This window comes from Plectropomus leopardus, chromosome 3 (genome assembly GCF_026936395.1).
Source record: "Plectropomus leopardus strain MGB_pleo_1.0 chromosome 3, ASM2693639v1, whole genome shotgun sequence".
Classification (NCBI taxonomy): Eukaryota; Metazoa; Chordata; class Actinopteri; order Perciformes; family Serranidae; genus Plectropomus; species Plectropomus leopardus.
Window position 1 is genome coordinate 22,617,165 of NC_142178.1, and position 16,823 is coordinate 22,633,987.

Here is a 16,823-nt window from a genome sequence, read left to right on the forward strand (position 1 = left end):
TTCTTCTATTTCTTAACTGTCAGTTCAACTAAACAAAATACAAAAAAACTATGTTCACTTGCCTCAAAAATGTCCAGGTAAAGACTTATCACTTTCTGTAATATCTGCCTGGCAATGCTGTACTATTGGTGGATACACCTCTGTTAATTTTCTCTTGGATGGATTGCCGTGAAATGGTCCCCAAAGGATGAATTCTACTTTGGTCATCCTGTCACTTTTATAGCGCCACCAGCAGATCAAGAGAGTTACCTGCTCCTCTCTCTGTCTCTCAAACTCAGACCAAAAGCCAATCAAATGGTTAAACTAGGCAGTGTTAATGGAATGTAAATCCAGATTATGTTACCGCAGTGATTATGTCCTAAAATGTTTTCAGAAACATAGTTTAACTCCCTGTTTGGCTATAATAGCTGGGGTTTGTGAACAGGAAGGCACATACTGCTTCCTGTACAGTAAAAACGGAGGCCAAAAAACTGAGCTCAAACAGCAAAACTAAGGAGCGCTGATTAAATATAAACCAAGACTGAGTTGCGTATTTCTCACCTCAAATGTTTTCAGAAACATGTTTTAGCTACTGTTTAACTATAACACAAGATCACTGGCTGACATTGTTTCACACAGACCAGTCCACATTATGTCACCTACCAATGGGAGCGTCTCAAAAGGCACAGTGCATTCTGGTAGTTGTAGGTTTTCTGCATTTTGAGAAAAAGTGGTTTTATGTGAGGACTCTCTTTACATCTGTGAAATGCTATTTCAATTATCAGAGAATTAGAATCAGAAATACTTATATATGCTATATATTTACTTTTAGTGTGCTAGAAGTTAATATTTTGGACTAGGTGGTTTATTGAACGTCAGTAGCTGGCACATCCACTATCTCTGATCTAAGCAAATAGCGTTTTCCCAGGACCACTGATGCAGATAATCTTTTAATAGTAATTCAATAACATCAATGCAAACCCGTTAATCCAGTGACCACAAATTATCATGTGTTCCCAGCCAGTCTCACCAAAGTTAACCTGTTTAACAGATGGGCACCTCTCTCTCCCAGTCAGCGGGGAGAAGGACATTGACTTCCCCAAACACTTGGTTCCTCCTGACCCTTGACCCTCTGACCTCCAGGTTAGAAGCAAGAGTGGCAGAGGCATAGAAGTTTAAACCCCTGCAGTCGCGGAACAGGTCGGGAGTGCACGGTCATCATGCTCTGCACGATCAATAACATAATCTGAGAAACGAGGGAACCAGTTGGAAGCTTAGTTGCCGTGAAAATGAGAAAAAACAACCACTAAGTTGAGCTATCAGTTACTTTTTTTATGTTTTATTAAACATTCACAAGATACTGCTTATTTTGAAAGTCATGTTGGTGAAAGTGGAGTGTGATGTTTGAATTTTTAAATAGTCATTTATATCTGTCAGTGGATATATTTCTTCTTCTCCCCCTGCAAGTGAGGCTTTGATGGATCAAGAGCAGACCGTGTTGTATGAACCACTTGGGGAACTGAGAGAGGTGAGAGAAGTGGCGAGGAATGTGATGAAACCAGGGGACAAAAATACTTTCCCCATCATTTTCCTCACAGTCAGACGCACACCCCGCTGTGCAGTTAAACAGGCACACAAGGTTCAAGATCAGTGCAAATCAAGTGTTATTTTTCCCTCCCTCCCTGTTCGCCCTCACCCCGTGCTCTGCTCCACTGCCCCTTTACAGCCATGCCACGCGGCTCAGTGTCCCTGCCATCACTCTCCGGTTCAGAGGATAATATCACGCTGCATATTCTTTGAAAAGGTACTCTCCTGCGAGACGTAGAGAAAACACAGTAACACCAACTGGCACTTAATTCTGCAGGCTCCCTATCGGTGCCAACTATGCAGCCAGAGAGGGGGCGGCGGGGTGTGTTGTGTTGGAGGAGGTGCGGGTCAAGGGGGACTTCCTGACAGGAAGTGAAGTCTAGCTGAGAGAAGAGAATCAGACGGGAGACTCCTAAAAAATTGAACGGCTTTTAATTTGGCTCCCAGCCGTTTTTACTGTGAGCTGGCTTCAAGTGGCTCGGGACTGGAGGGCCTCAAGTGGCACGAACGGTTGGTTATTTATGCACAATGTATAATCGTGTTTCAAATAAATGAATTTCCCTGACAGAGCCCTCTCCTCCTGACAGGCACTGTTAATGTAATGTTTTCCTACCTGACAGGTCCCACGTTATAAGACCTTGGAATGTATTCTTATGTTTCCCCCCCCTGCTATCCTCTCTCAGCCATCCTGCTGATAAAATCGTGTCCTGGCTTCTTCGCTCAGATCTGGAGTGGAAATTCACTTCTCTGCATTTTTGATCTGGCGGAGGCAAAGTTCAAAACTTGGACATGATTTACTGTCAGTCCTGCTCATACTTCAGGGGACCTGTACAGGATTTGGAGTTGCACAGAGTTTACTTTCACTCTTTTTTTTATTTTGATAACAGTCAGCTCGCACTGTAAAATCTTACAAGTTGATCTTACTTAAAGTAATCTTGGGAACTGATAGCCTTGAAAAATTTAATTTATGTTTACTTTATATCTAATTGTGAAATTTACTCAAAATTTAGCAGCATTTACTTCATTGATCCAGATTAATGAATTGTCACAAACCTCGTCAGTAGTCAAGATCCCCAACTGCAACAGATTTCACAAGGCCTACAGAATATTTGCTATTATGCTGTTTTAAACTATATCAGACAAATAGCTGTAAAACCTTGAAGTTGCTGCACTCTGTTTGTTTTTTTACCACTTCCTATCACACCAACAAACAGGATACCGATTTTAAATCAATTTTCTATAATCCACTCAGCTTATTGATTTGTGTGCATTCTATCTCTATTGTCAATGCAATGAGCAAGCTAACGCGAATAACAAACAAATGTAGTGGAGGAGAGATAAAACGGCCAGTATATTGGGAAGAGTACTTTTTTGGTACTTTACCATTTCTGTAATAGCAAAAATAGAATTTCAGTAGTAGAATATAAGTCCAAACGTATCAGTTTCAACATCATTTATCAATACTTTTAGTGTACCTAATAACATGCTGGTAAGGAATTTTGGATGTAGCTGGTAGTTCAGTGTTCCCTAGTGCTATTAAAGTAAATGGAGTATTATGTGTTTCAAGATGAGAATTTATACTCATGTTTCCTCATCAACTAAATGATAAGATGAGAGAGCACAAAAATATTGATCCTACTCTCACCAATAAACCTTTTGCTGTATTAACATGTTAATGTTGCTTCTGTGTCGTTAGAGACTAGTGTGTACTGCTGTTCAAAGTTGTCTCTCTGTTCTGTTGTTGTGCCAAGTTATGCAAAATGCTCATATGCGTACTGAAAAGTCTAGATGTGCAGTTCTTGTCAGAGAAACAGTTATAAAAATGAGGTTGTTGGATGAGGTGATTATTTCATTTCTCATAGAACTGAACATCTGTTCCACTTGGAGCTGAAACAGCTGCACAGCGTTTAAGTATTCTTATTCTTCCTGCATCATTAAAACCCACTGACATTGAACTAAAGAAACCACATACCAGATTTGTCACATGATAAGACAGAAAAATGATTTCTTTTAAAAGGAGTTTGTTTTTATGACATACTGCTGAGTGTGGAAATGTACTGTATACATTTATGTATTCCACTTAAACATACTTTTAGTGTTGTAACATGCTTTTGGTTTGTCTGTTTGGTGTATGGGAGGGTTTAGGTTTTTATTTCACTCTTCGTGTTACTGTAGCCATAAAAGTGTGAGTCCATGGAGCTCTTGGAGATCTCACAGTGTAAATATTTGGACATCGGTAAATGTTCCCTCAGTTGTGAATTTGATCACGCAAACACCAATATGAGTGTCTGTTTTTCTTTAAGCAGATACCATCTGAACATGCACATGTTGACTATTGAGACCTAGACTTGACACACTGGTGTTAAGTTATTCATACACACACACACACAGAGGCACACATGTTTTTAGGACACAGCAGCATGAATAAACAACTCAACTTCTGCATTAATCAGTCGAAAGTACAATGACGCATAGCATATTTGATGGATTATCATAAAAGTACATTTTTGTTTTGTCTTACTCTTCTATACACATGGGCTGCTTTTGGTCATTGTTGGTATGGGAGCGCTGTTCAGAAACATTTGGGTCACACAGCTACAATAAACTGTTTCACAGTCTGTTATTTTTTTGATTTGATTAAGAATGTCAGGATATGTCACCACCTATTATTGATGTGTCTGCGGCCATAGGAACTTTTTTTTTCTTTTTTTTGCATGACAAAATAAAACAACAAAAATAACCCACAGTAACATAAGAAAATTTGCAGCTGGGATAAAAAAGCTGTATGCACAGTGAAAATCATTTTCAAAATAAATATACAAAAGTACTAATACTTTTTCAGCAGTTAATAACAGAATACATTCATATTAATTTAGGATGCTTCATTCAAATGAATTTAGGATGTTTAAATGTGCATTTGTTTCTGACTGCTGTGTCCTTTGCAGTCACTTTCTGTGTCTCCCGGTAATCAAACTCCTATAACTGCTTTACTTTTTTGGATTTCAAAAAAGAAAAAAATCAGTAGCCCTTGACACCAGGATTAATGCTTTTGTCGTCCCATCCAAAGCTGTATTCCCATAGCCTTTCAAATCAACAAATACTTGTGATTATGAATGATGCCACTGAAAAGCACAACCGACTTATTTATTATTTCGGGAGAGCCAAGACGTTTCTTTCCTCGGCATTGGAAAATGTTTTCCTTGTGTTGTGGCGAGCCTGATGTTTGAAAGGCGATTTTGCTCAAGAGGTCTGTGTTTTCTCACCAGTGGTAGTGGTATATTTAGATGTTGATTATGGATAATCAGCTGTAATGACGGAAGTGCATGGCATGTGTGTTTAGACTCAATGCCATCATCGTGGAACACAGACCAAACAGAGCTGTCTTACCGACTTCAGATCGAGACGGGCATTTCCGTGAACAGATTAAAAGTTTCATTCATACACGCAAAAAAGAAAGACGTAACAAAACATAGCCCCAATTGGGTATATTGGCAAATTTTCTGATCAGGATCAAAGGACAGCCCTCTCTTCTCATCATATCATCTGTTAGGAGGTCAGGTTAAAGGTGAGAGGTCACAAATGGCTGCTTGTATCCTCTCATCAGGATCGCAGTGGTCACGGCCCCTATAGCGGCCATAAAAGCTGTGACACTGCTGACCAGGGCAGCCAAAATCCAATATTCTATCACTGACCTGTCTCTGTTTCCTTTTTGTCACCGAGAGATGTCCCTTAGATCAGGGTCATTGCTTTTTTAATTCAACTAGAGGAGCCATTTCTTAGCCCATAATGACACCATTAGTCTTGCTATCACCTTTGTCTGTGTCTGTGAAATGCCAATGGCCTCTACGCCGTTCGTCAAACCTAATTTAGAACCGAAGCCTCTCCGTGCTGTGGTTTTGTGATAATCTTTTTTTTTTCTGCTGAAGAAGCTTTTAGTTTTGCTTTAAAGGAACAGTGTGAAAGATTTAGAGGGATATAGTGGCATCTGGCCTTGAGGATTGCAACCAGCTGAAACTTCTAGTGGTTTGAGTCCTTCAGTGTTCAGAAGGCTTTTACGGAGAGCTGAAATATCTGCACAGGCCTCCTCGTCCCCGCAAAGAACAGACCAGGTGATTTAAACCAGTAAAAACTCTGAATAAAGCACTTTCACTTTACATATTAGTATTTCTCCAGTGCTGTTTGGCATGTCGAAGAAATGTGTGCTCATATATTTTCTCTGATAACTTAGATCCAGATGTTCAGGAGGTTTTCACCAGGAGCCAAGTTATCCGTTGAGGTCTCCTTCTTTAAAAACAAATGGACCTGGTGATTTTAACTGGTAAAACGATGAATAAAGCTGTTTAATGTTAAAAAAAAAAGGGGTTTTTCTGATGCTCTGTTCCCGAGTGGCTGTGAACTACCCTGGCCGAAAGGAAAAACTCAGATATCCCTATCTTGAGCCAGTGTTTGGTTTGTCCATTCTGGGCTACTGTAGAAACATTGCGGACTCTGTGGACGAGGATCCGTTCCTTGTGTAGATATGAACGGCTCATTTTAGGGTGACAGTAACACAGTAATTCTTATTTTCAGGAGATAATACAATAAAGAATACTTTCTTATTATAATATATTCAGTTTTTGCAAATAAATGCCTCTAAATCCTACGCACTGGACCTTTAAACTCTCTGACTCCTGCGTCAGAGTCCCAAGTATTTATAAAAAATCACATAAAGGAAATTTAATGTCACTGGTTTTCTGGCTCTCCAGAGAGGACGACTCTATTTACAGCCTCACTTCCTGTGGTGTTTATTTGAAATCCAGAAAGTGCAGTCTGGAATATCCCTACAGCCGCAGGCTAACACTCATGGTTAATGTCCTTCAACTACAGCCTATGCTTCAACTAGAAGGCCCCAAGGCACACACTTCCTCTAAAGCAAGCCTCCGCCGCAAAACCCTCTGCCAGTACTCAACTCCAAAACACTGTTTCCACTCCCTCGCCCAGACTTTTATTCCCTCTGTGCCCTCTTTATTTGGAATGTATTGTAAACACGGTCAATGCCAATACGGTCCTTCAGGACAGAAAGCAGTTTTGAATTGAGGTTAAGTGTTAGGTTGTTGTCTGTATGACGTGCAGTTGGTTACGGATTGATGGTGCACAGGCATTTCACAAGAATGTTTTCTCTTAGCTTGGCGCATGATTGGTTGTGATGGTTTTACATTTGTTGTGTTGAAAGGGCACAACTGTATGGTTTTGAAAATCATCACATATGTACCGATATGTTTGAATGTGTATTAGAAACTCTTGTAAATTGATCTTTCCTTCCTCCTTGTAGCGCTGATATCCTCGTCCCTGTGGGCTCTCTAGGTTTACTGAAAGGCCAGTCGCTACATAAACACACAGTTTCCTCTATCAGCTCAAGAGATGATGACAGCAGCATTTAAAAAAAGTTTATGCTTAGATATACGTACACACTGGAATTAACTCAGTTTGTTGTTTTTGACACTTTGTTGAAGTGTAACTTTCTTTAAGCTTGAGAAAAATGTGCATCATGGTTATTTACACCGGTGATGAAATGACTAGTACACAGTTAAGTGAAACATTTTGATAACGGCTTAATAATGTGAACTGTAGGGTGACTTCGTGCTGTGATTCATAATTTTTTTATGAGTAGTTTGGTAGTTTAGGTGTCTAACCTGTTTTTTTTTTTTTTGGCGCATATTTCTCCGTCTCCCCAGAGAGGAAGAAGGGGGGAAAAGCGCTGTGAGGTTCAGACAGGCCCCCTGACCTTGTTGCTTTATTATTCTTTTGACGGTTGTGTTGAAGGTGTTGAAATATTGAACAGAACATGAGAGACGATAACCGCTGAGTTTCCCGTCTCTTGTTGTCCCTTCGAAATTGAGGATTTAAAGTCACACACGGCTGTGGTTGGATTGTTTAGACTGACACCTTGAACCATAACGTTAGTCAAAGAGGAGGAAATTTGTGTATTTACTCATGATAAATGCACTCTCAACACAGCTCTTTCCTTTCCACTAGTTTTCCAGCTGATCATGTAGCCTGTGTGGACCAAAGCAGTCACTGTGCCTTTTTAGATGTTTGATTTAATAATTGAGGCCTACTGTGGTAAAGTTATAAAAGTGGGAAAGCTTATAGATGTAAACCAATAAGTTTGCATGCATCCAAGAAAAGCTTTCTCCAGGGTCCATTTAAAAAACATTTAGATTTCAAAAAGAATTTTGCCAAAGCTGAAAAAAAAGTCGATTAATTAATAAGTCAATCAAATTTGAAAATGTTATAACCATGGAGTAATAATTCAGGAAAAAATTAACCCTTGTTTCAACTGTCCCAGGGTGAGAAGTTCCTGCTTTTCTCTATTTTATATCATTTCCAACTGAATATCTTTGAGTTTTGGATCATTTATTGAACAAAACAAGCAATTTGAAGACGCCACCTTGAGATTTACAAAATTGTAATGAATGTTTTTTCCTATTTTTTTTTTACCTTTTTGTACAACAAATGAGTAATTGATTATTTGAAAGAATAATTGTCAGATCAGTTGATGACAAATATATATATATATATATATATATACTATATTTTAGGTGGATATACATTTATACGTAGTCATAATTGTCCTTTTATGGGTCATGTCTTTTTTTGGTCCTAACAAATAATTGTACATGGTCTTCCACATTGATAAACTTATTTTTTTGTAGTTTTTAGACCAGATTACCATCACACAGCCAGTGTCGTCGCATGTCAGAGATTTCTCCCTTTACAGGGGAGGAGTGTATTTGCACGACCTTAATGCAATCATCTTCATCCAAATGTAGCAGAGTTATTTCCCAATTAATAATTATATGTGATCAGAGATTCACTGCCCCATATGTAAATGTACTTTCTTTAACTCAGTAAAGTTATTTCAGATCTGTCACTGATATTGTGTGTGTTTGTTTGCAGGAATGGCAGAACTCCATCCAGAAGAATGCAGGTCTTGCCTTTATCGAGCTGGTCAACGAAGGCAGGTGGGTAACTCTGACACGCTAACTGCTGTCCTCTCTCCTTGCAGCAGCACTTCTTCATTATCTTTCCAACCTCTTACCCATCAGCCACTTTCCAATTTCACCATTCCCGGATCACATCACAGCCCCTCAGGCCCCTCAAGACCCCCAAGGCCCTTGTGATTGGGTGGCTATTCAAGATTGTGGACAACAATCAATGATCAGGGGGGATAGAGGAGCTTGGGAGAGTGAGGATGGAAGATCTTTGAGTTCAAGGCTCCATTCAATACAAGCTCATCCCAGAGGGATTTGGGAAAAGCAGAGGGGTTAGGTAAAAGGTGACAGGGGCTCTGATCGCTGGTACCTCTGACACTTGGGAAATTGCTCTTGATTTCCTGCTGTCCCTCTGTCAGTTTATGCCATTCTGGTTGACCCTTTATCTGCCTGTAATCATCTCTTCTATCTGCCACTGTCTTTTTGTTTTTTTGTCTTTTTTTCTCAATTATCCTGGCATATGAGCCCCTACGTCCCTCCCTAATAAGAATCTCCCATTCCCACTTTACCTTCTCTTAGTCTTAATGCATGTACGAAAGGCTATGTCCTTGCTGCAGTTTGAGTTTGACTCCAACCTGCGGCCGTTTGCTGCATGTCATCCCCTCTCTCTTCCCCCTTTCACACTTTATCTGCCTTATCAAATAGAGGGAAAAAGTCCTCCAAAAATAATATTTAACAAAAAAAGAAAGAGCAAAAGAAAAAAGGACCAGCTATGTAAAAATAATGTTGAGCATTACGGTGCTTGTGTGGGGAAAAACGTGGCCTGTGTGCTCAGTGTAGAAGCTTCAGGTGATAATAATGGACACACTCTGCTGCAGGCATGCTGTGGCAGACATGTTGCACCATATCCGTGCCCCATGTATTTTGGACATTATTAGGTTAGTCTTAAAAGTCTCTCAGTTACTATGTCCTTAAATATTTTCTGTTGCCATAGGCAGCAATGCTACTTTTTAAGTTTTTGTAGTGCTTGCAGGCTGTTGAGAGAAAATATGCGTGTATAAATCACAAGCAACATAAGACCTGAAAATACTTTAAATCTCTGGACTTCTGGCTTGTTTGGATCCAAGTCACATTTGTTTAGGTAATTTTATCATTAAGAAAGCACTTAATAAAAAATGATATTATTATTATAGGCCTTTTCTTTCTTTTCTTTTCTTTTCTTTTCTTTCTTTCTTTCTTTCTTTTCTCTACTGGTTTTTCTTGATACATTCATACTTTGTCCAGTATGATGTCAAACAGCTATTAAATGGTTTTCAATATGGTAGTAAAGAGGCTCTAAAGTATTAAATTTTACTTGGTGAACCCTAAGAAACTCTTTATTACATTGCCTATGACTAAATATTTTACTGTTATATTTCCGTAACGTCTTAAGAGATGTCTGTTTTGTTCATATACAGTCTTAAGCAAAGAGCACCATAAAAAAGGGCAGTGGCTCGGTTATTGATAGCGGGGCCTTGACAGGGCCATAGAGGCTGCAGAGGCCCCAGCACCTCCGCTCCCCTGCTGCCCTGTGCTGAAACAGCAGGCTTAGGTTACAGTCATCCCCTGGCCCTTAAACCCCCACCCCACAGCCAGCCCCAGCCTGCCCCCATCCCTCCTCTCTGGCCTCTGGTCTGTTATTGTTCCACTTTGCACAGTCCTGACCTTTAGGGCTGTAGAGCGCTTACTTCGACCTGCACACACACACATGCACACGCATAACATGCATGTTTCATCAACACTGATAAGCAGAGGGAGGTAGACTACATATGTAGCAACATGGGCAGAGATCCTCCCTCTTGTCAGATGCATATCATTAACAAATCAATTAGCACTTGCACCCCCAGTTAGAGGATCTATCTCGTTTGGTTTGGTTTCCAAATTAGATTTTCTGCTTATTTTGCACGGTGCCTTTTCAGCATTTTATGGATATTACATGGCTGTTCCTTCTCCAGGTTACCAGATACCACAGTGTTAAACAGATGTTTTAAATACACTGAAGCTCAAGATTTTATATGGTATTGCTAGGCATCTGTCTGACATTTTACCCTCCATGACTGGTGTACATTGACATCCATATACCTAATTAAAAAAATCTGAATAATTCTAAATACGTTTACACAGTACTCTAGTGAGCTGATGTCCATCTCCCCTCTACCTAGGCTGCTGAGTCATACCATGAAGGACCACCTGGTTCGTGTGGCTAATGAAGCTGAATTTATCCTCAGTCGACAGAGGGCTGAAGACATCCATAAACATGCAGAGTTTGAGGTAAGATGCTGCACACCTCTGGTAACCCATACACATAAAACCATGCATGTATGGGAACAAAATGACCATTGACATAATTTAACTAAATCGTCTCAAGGTGCAAGAAACTATTACAGTCCACCCAAAGTATATTGGTTTTACAAGTGTGGGATTGCAGCCTGCTGTAGCATTTTTTTAAGTGACACAAATGAAAAACAATATTCTGCAACTTAATGCTACATTTACAGGGAATCAGGGAGACTGTAGACTGCATACTGGATATCATTTTAGCTGAAGAGAGCAGGAAGACACAAAATACCGGTAACGGCAGATGACATCGCTGTTCAGAGTTAAAACAAACTTTTTGCCATCCCCTGTGACAAAATTTACAACTGGATGTGACGTTACTGGAAAGATAAAATAATAAACATGAGATTGTTTTATTAATTATATTTTCACAAATCTTCGTAAACAGTATGGGTCGGCCATCGCAACATATCCTCATGCATGTTTCCGTGGCAGTGTTTTTTTTTTTCCTTTCTGTGCTGTCAAGAGGGTGTTGTCAGGCTGCTTAATTCCATGTGAACGCAGCATATAATGGAAATCTGTAACTTTTCAAAGTACTATGAAGTGTAGTAGACTAAGCATTAATTGATGCATTTATGATGCAGTTTTACTGTATATCATTATCAGTGGTATGCATTTAAAGTGTGATCTGCAGACCAGCTAATGAGAGTGCATTAAAAGTGATTTTACTGAGTTGGACAGCATGTGTGACCTGACAAATCTTATCAGCATTTCTCAATAGAAGAGTGTCGAAAACAGGTTTTACCGCAATCCAGCATACAGATGAATACAAAGATATATTAATAAAGAAAAAAGTCATATTTCAACTTTAATTGTGGCCTTGTAAGAATGAAGGAAGATCGAGTGAAGGATTCCAGCACAGACTTTTTTCTGTACCACGAAAAAATGTTAACCGAGCACTATCTGTCATATCACATTTCCGCCTTTGAGATCCACAGGAACTTTAGGCCTGCCGAACTCAGACAATAAAGTCCATTTGTAGCTTGAGGCCCATTGCACAAGACTCCTTTGATAGAAATGTTTAATAGTTTGATATTCCAATGCTTTGTCATTGAATATATTCAAAGAAAATAAGTCCTGGGTAACAGTCAGTGAGAGCATGGAGGAGCTGATCCAATGACTACTCAAAACTTGTCCATCAAGTTTTAAGATCTGTCACAGCAAACCCAGAGGGTAAATGTTTGCTTTTCAAACATAACCCTATGCTAATCGTGAGCACACACACACACAGACTTGCATGCACACTGAAGTAGTTAGAGGCTGAAGATCATGCTTGGCACATATCACTAACCAAACATTGTGTAGTGTTAATTTATCCCCGTGCCTCTCCGTCTAACTGCACGCTTTCCCCCTGAAACACCCCCCCCCCTCCTCTCCCTACCAGTTCTCAGCACAAATGTTGCCATTCACGTGTAGCTGCTGGGCCAACTGTATCCTGACCCATGGGCACCCTTCGTTGCCCCCTCTCCCAGTCCAACTCTCCTACATTCCCCCCACCCTCTGTTTTCTAGATCTCACCAAAATCATTTCCTGTCCTGCTGAGATCCTGTCCATTATACTCCCGCTGGGGGTGTATTTTGCCAGTGACAGGAATATGGCATCCTCCCCTCTCTTCCATCCCTCCCGCCCTCATTTCTCAGGAACCTGCCAGCACTAAAAGCTGCAGACAGACCTGAGAGGTGCTGGCCTGAAGGGCTGACTGTGTGTAAACCCACTGCCTCGGCCCTCAGCCCCCACTTTGCAGTAAAATGTGATGCTTTTTTTAAGGTTCAGTGAAGGGTCTCTCTGACATTCGGGTAAAGTAAAATCCCTCAAGAGTGTTGAAAGTCAATCAGAGGGGTGGGGGCACATGTCTTGCACTTCAAAGTTTTGTCTGTGATTGCTATGTTTTGCTCTGTTTCTAGTATAGGCTGCTTTGTGTGTAATTGTCATCCTGTTCTTGTGAACCCCCACTCTGCTTCAAGTGTGCACACAGTATTATCTGACATGATCTGACCTTATCATTATCTACACTGATTGGAGGAGCATGATCTAATTCTACTGTGTTGATGCAGCAGATTTTGGATTGTACTGCATACCCACTCAATGAAAGGGTATACAGTGTTTGGGCTATTGCAAAATGCATGTACATTATGCAAGGTTAGGCAGCTGTCTTTGTCTGACACAAGAGCAGCTCAAGTAAAAATGGTTCAGGGTATGTTTCCTCACTGGCAGGCAGACGGACTTGGCAGCCAGTCTGCACACAACAGCCCCAAATGATCCCTGCTCTGCCTTGGCCTCTCGCTGTGGCCTCAGGCCACACGCTTTTCGATTTCTCAGACCCCCAGGCATTAATCCCTGAGATTTAACCCAGCATATAACATTTTGGCATTGAACATAAAAACCTGTTTGTGTAATAGCCAAGCAGCTGCCTCATGGGCTGAAAAATGAAGTCAATGCGGAAGAGCCAGAAACTGCAATTCCACTAATAGCCACTTGAGGCTGGCTCCAGAATTCAGTCAATCCTGAAAAGCATGCATGTTAAAATGCCAACTTTACAGCAGAAATAAACATGTTTACTGCCTGGTACAAAAAAGGGCTTGGTCTCTTTAGCTAATTTCAACTGTAGGTGAGGTGAATTTTTATATAACTCACCTGTTTTGTGTATTCAGACTTAAAGTTATACATAATTAAGGGGCGTGGTGGCTTTAATTGAAAAGCTGTCTGCAAGGCGTCACTTCAATCCATGAGTCAGATCCACCGCTTGCTCCCTCTCCACTCTACCATTTCCTCCAAATATGGTCACTCCAAAAATCTGATATGGTGACAGCTGAAATGCTGAACTCGAGGCCTCAAAACGGGAGTCCAAAAACCAAGGAGTGATGTAATGGTGGCTACATCCATTATTTTTGCTCTCTGTGGTAATAACATTTCATCTAGCTGAATCTTCCGTAAAAAGGTTATATTAAAACAAAACCTTCATACCTTTAATATGTGTACTTTTTGTCTAGATATCAGGAATTGGGCATGATAATAAGCCATTTGTCTGACAGAACTCAAGTCCTGTTTTTGCGTAAGCCTTTAGTAAGCACACAGCTATTTGTCTAATTACCAGTGTGCATGAAAATGTGACATGAAAGGTATTTGATGCATGTTTGGTTAGAGAGTGCAAATGAGAGGCAACCAAGATTAAAGTTTTTTTTATTTAGTAGTTAGTATTTCAACTCCGTGAGCTCTCCTTATCCACCTGGCTTTCTACAGTCATATGTTTTAAATAAATAAGATTCTCTGGGCCTTTTTAGTACTGTGTATGCGGTGTAAAAGGGTTGGGGTTTGTTACATTTCCAAATGAAACTGCACTATCAGTTACATGAACTCACTTTCAGTTGACTGCAAAAACACAACTAATAGAAAGCTATAACTTTGGTTTAGTTGTGGTTTGGTGTTGTTATTGGAAACTTACTCTACCTTTGCAATCTCCCAGCCGTCCTTAATCAGATACCCAGCATTGCTCATCCCAAACTATGTTTCACAATTGAATTCCCCACTTAAATGCAGTTGCTCCTCTGTGACCTCTGAGAAGAAGTGAAGCCCTGATAAGTCTTGCTCTGATATTGCTGTATTGATTTTTGCCTCCATACAAGCTTTGCTTGAGCCTGCTAGAGCCAACGGTTTCATTTTGCACTGCCACAATAAAAATAACAGGCCAATGAAACATCCCCCCTGAGGGCGGGGGTTGGAGGGTTTTGAAATAATTTTCAGCTCTGTCCCAGTTTTTTAAAGCTTTGTTCCTCTGTATTGTGTTGTGGTGACACCTTAGGTTGGTTATTATTTTGTGAGAAATAAAACTCAAAATAGGCCTCCAGAATGACTCATTTTTGATGCCATTGTGTTACACTGGAAGTGAGAAGGTTTGCTAAGTCATGCAGCTTCAATACCAGAACATAATCTGCATCCTCCCTCACTATACTATTCTGAATTTAAGAGCACTTTCTCTAGTTTAACAGCAACAGCAAGTGCCAACCAAGGCCCCAGAAAGGAGAATAATTCAATACATAAAAACAAATTTATGTTTGCTCCTTGTCAGAGTTCATATCCTTGAGAAGGCAGTGATAGAGGATTTAGATACCCGTTTGCCTCAGAGACATAACATATGCTTTCTCTCTCTCTTTCTCTCTCACACTCTCAGTGGCTCTCTGTGGGACAGAATTGAGTTATCTTTGGCCCTGAGAGTAAGTTATTACAGTGGGCTTGGGGTGAAACAGATGAAGATAACTAGGGGGAAATCCAATTACCTTTTAGGGTTCTCTATCTAAAAGGATCCTTAATGTGAAGGAGATCTGCAGATCGGATGCTGCTGCCCAGCACAGCAAATGATAGACTCTGATTTCTTCTAGAGGAGCAGGAAGGAGAGGGGAGCCCAAGAGATAGAAAGGAGGAGAGAGAAATCGAACTCCCTCTTTTTATGGGGCTGTTCATTAGGGATGAAATGTGGTGGGCTCAGGGGCACAAGGGCAGATAAGAAGGTCCAGATAGGGAAGAGTGAGCAAGACCCAAGTCATTTCTATTCTTTCTTACCCTTTCCTTCTGCTCAATCTTTTTTCTTTTTTTTATTTACCCCCTTGATTCATCTCTCTGCAGTTATATGGAGTAATTGAATTGACTGTCTGAGAGATCCCGTGAAAGCCAGACGATAGCAGCTAATTAGCGCTCGGCATCATTGTCTTTCCTCTGCTGAGCTTGTAAAACGATCTGGTGCTTTCCCCCCACGTTAATGACATTAACATTGAGCTGATACTCATTATGTTGCATTATCATAGCACTGGTCTCTGGAAACGTGCACCACAAAAAGAGCTTAGGAGGATATACTGTAATATCTTGAGCTGACTGAACTTAAAGGGACATATCACTTGAAATGAAAGATAATTTTTTTCTGTCTTACCTGTAATGCTATTTATCAGACAAGATTATTTTGGTGTGAAAAGCGAGCTGTTTCATGTAGGAACTATTTTCTTTCTACCAAATTACACCTACCAGCTGTATCACCATGTAGAAGTGTGCAGCTACTCATGGACAAGGGGCCTGTGCTTGTGACAGTGCAAGGTTTTAACATTAATGGCGTCCCCCTCAGCTGAACTGTAACATTAGTTAGCTCAGAAGTGTTAGGAGAGCAGCAGAAGATGCTCTGATACAGTTAGCGGGTGTAGTTCTCCAGAAAGAAAATAGTTCCTACATGAAACTTTTCACAAGAAGGTCTGCGGATTATCTTGAGTAACTAATGATGATCATAATTTCTGGAAAGAGATGTTGCTGTTTAGTTTCTTTAAATGTATTTTTTTGGCACTTTTAGCCACACAACCAGAGTGCCATCTAGTTCCATTATATTTGACAGAAGGCAGACATCTCTATTGCTGATATCTCCATCATCTCGGGCATCTTACACCAAAACGATCTAGATTGGTAAAAAGCACTTAAGGTAAGAGAAAAAATACGTATTTTCAAGTTTGAAGTAAACTGTCCCTTTAAGCCATTAACGTACATCCCCATTAAGATAGCAGCAGGCAAATCAGTGAACTGATTCAACAAAAACTTCTTCTAAAGAACTTTTCTTTTATTGTTGAAATGCTGATCAGAGGTCAACACACAGGAGAAGAGCTGGAGAACCACAACTCCCACAGGCTATTTACACCACATCATTCGCAGCACTCAGACTGATAGCTGCCACCAACAGTGGCTCGCTGTCATGTAGTTGTCGCAACTGTAATGTAGCATGTCAGCAGGGCTGGATGCCCGGGCTCCTCATTATGGGCAAAACTGCTGTCAAGAGGATGAGAAAAAGAAAAAAAACACATAGAAACATGTCTGTATTTTTGATAGCACTGTAACCATCGGGATGTGGGTGAAATTTCATCTAGTGGTGAGAAAAAA

General features: G+C 40.4%; 1 protein-coding gene across 7 annotated transcripts in view; it reads left to right on the plus strand.

Moving 5' to 3' along the window:
- Positions 1 to 16,823, plus strand: part of lrba (LPS-responsive vesicle trafficking, beach and anchor containing) — a 229,435-nt gene that overhangs the window by 89,048 nt on the left and 123,564 nt on the right. For all 7 annotated transcript variants that reach the window (XM_088075889.1, XM_088075891.1, XM_088075892.1 and 4 more), the window contains exons 34-35: positions 8,506 to 8,570; positions 10,742 to 10,850. In XM_088075889.1, the coding sequence (XP_087932015.1) occupies positions 8,506 to 8,570; positions 10,742 to 10,850 (174 nt within the window). The remainder of the gene's footprint in view (positions 1 to 8,505; positions 8,571 to 10,741; positions 10,851 to 16,823) is intronic.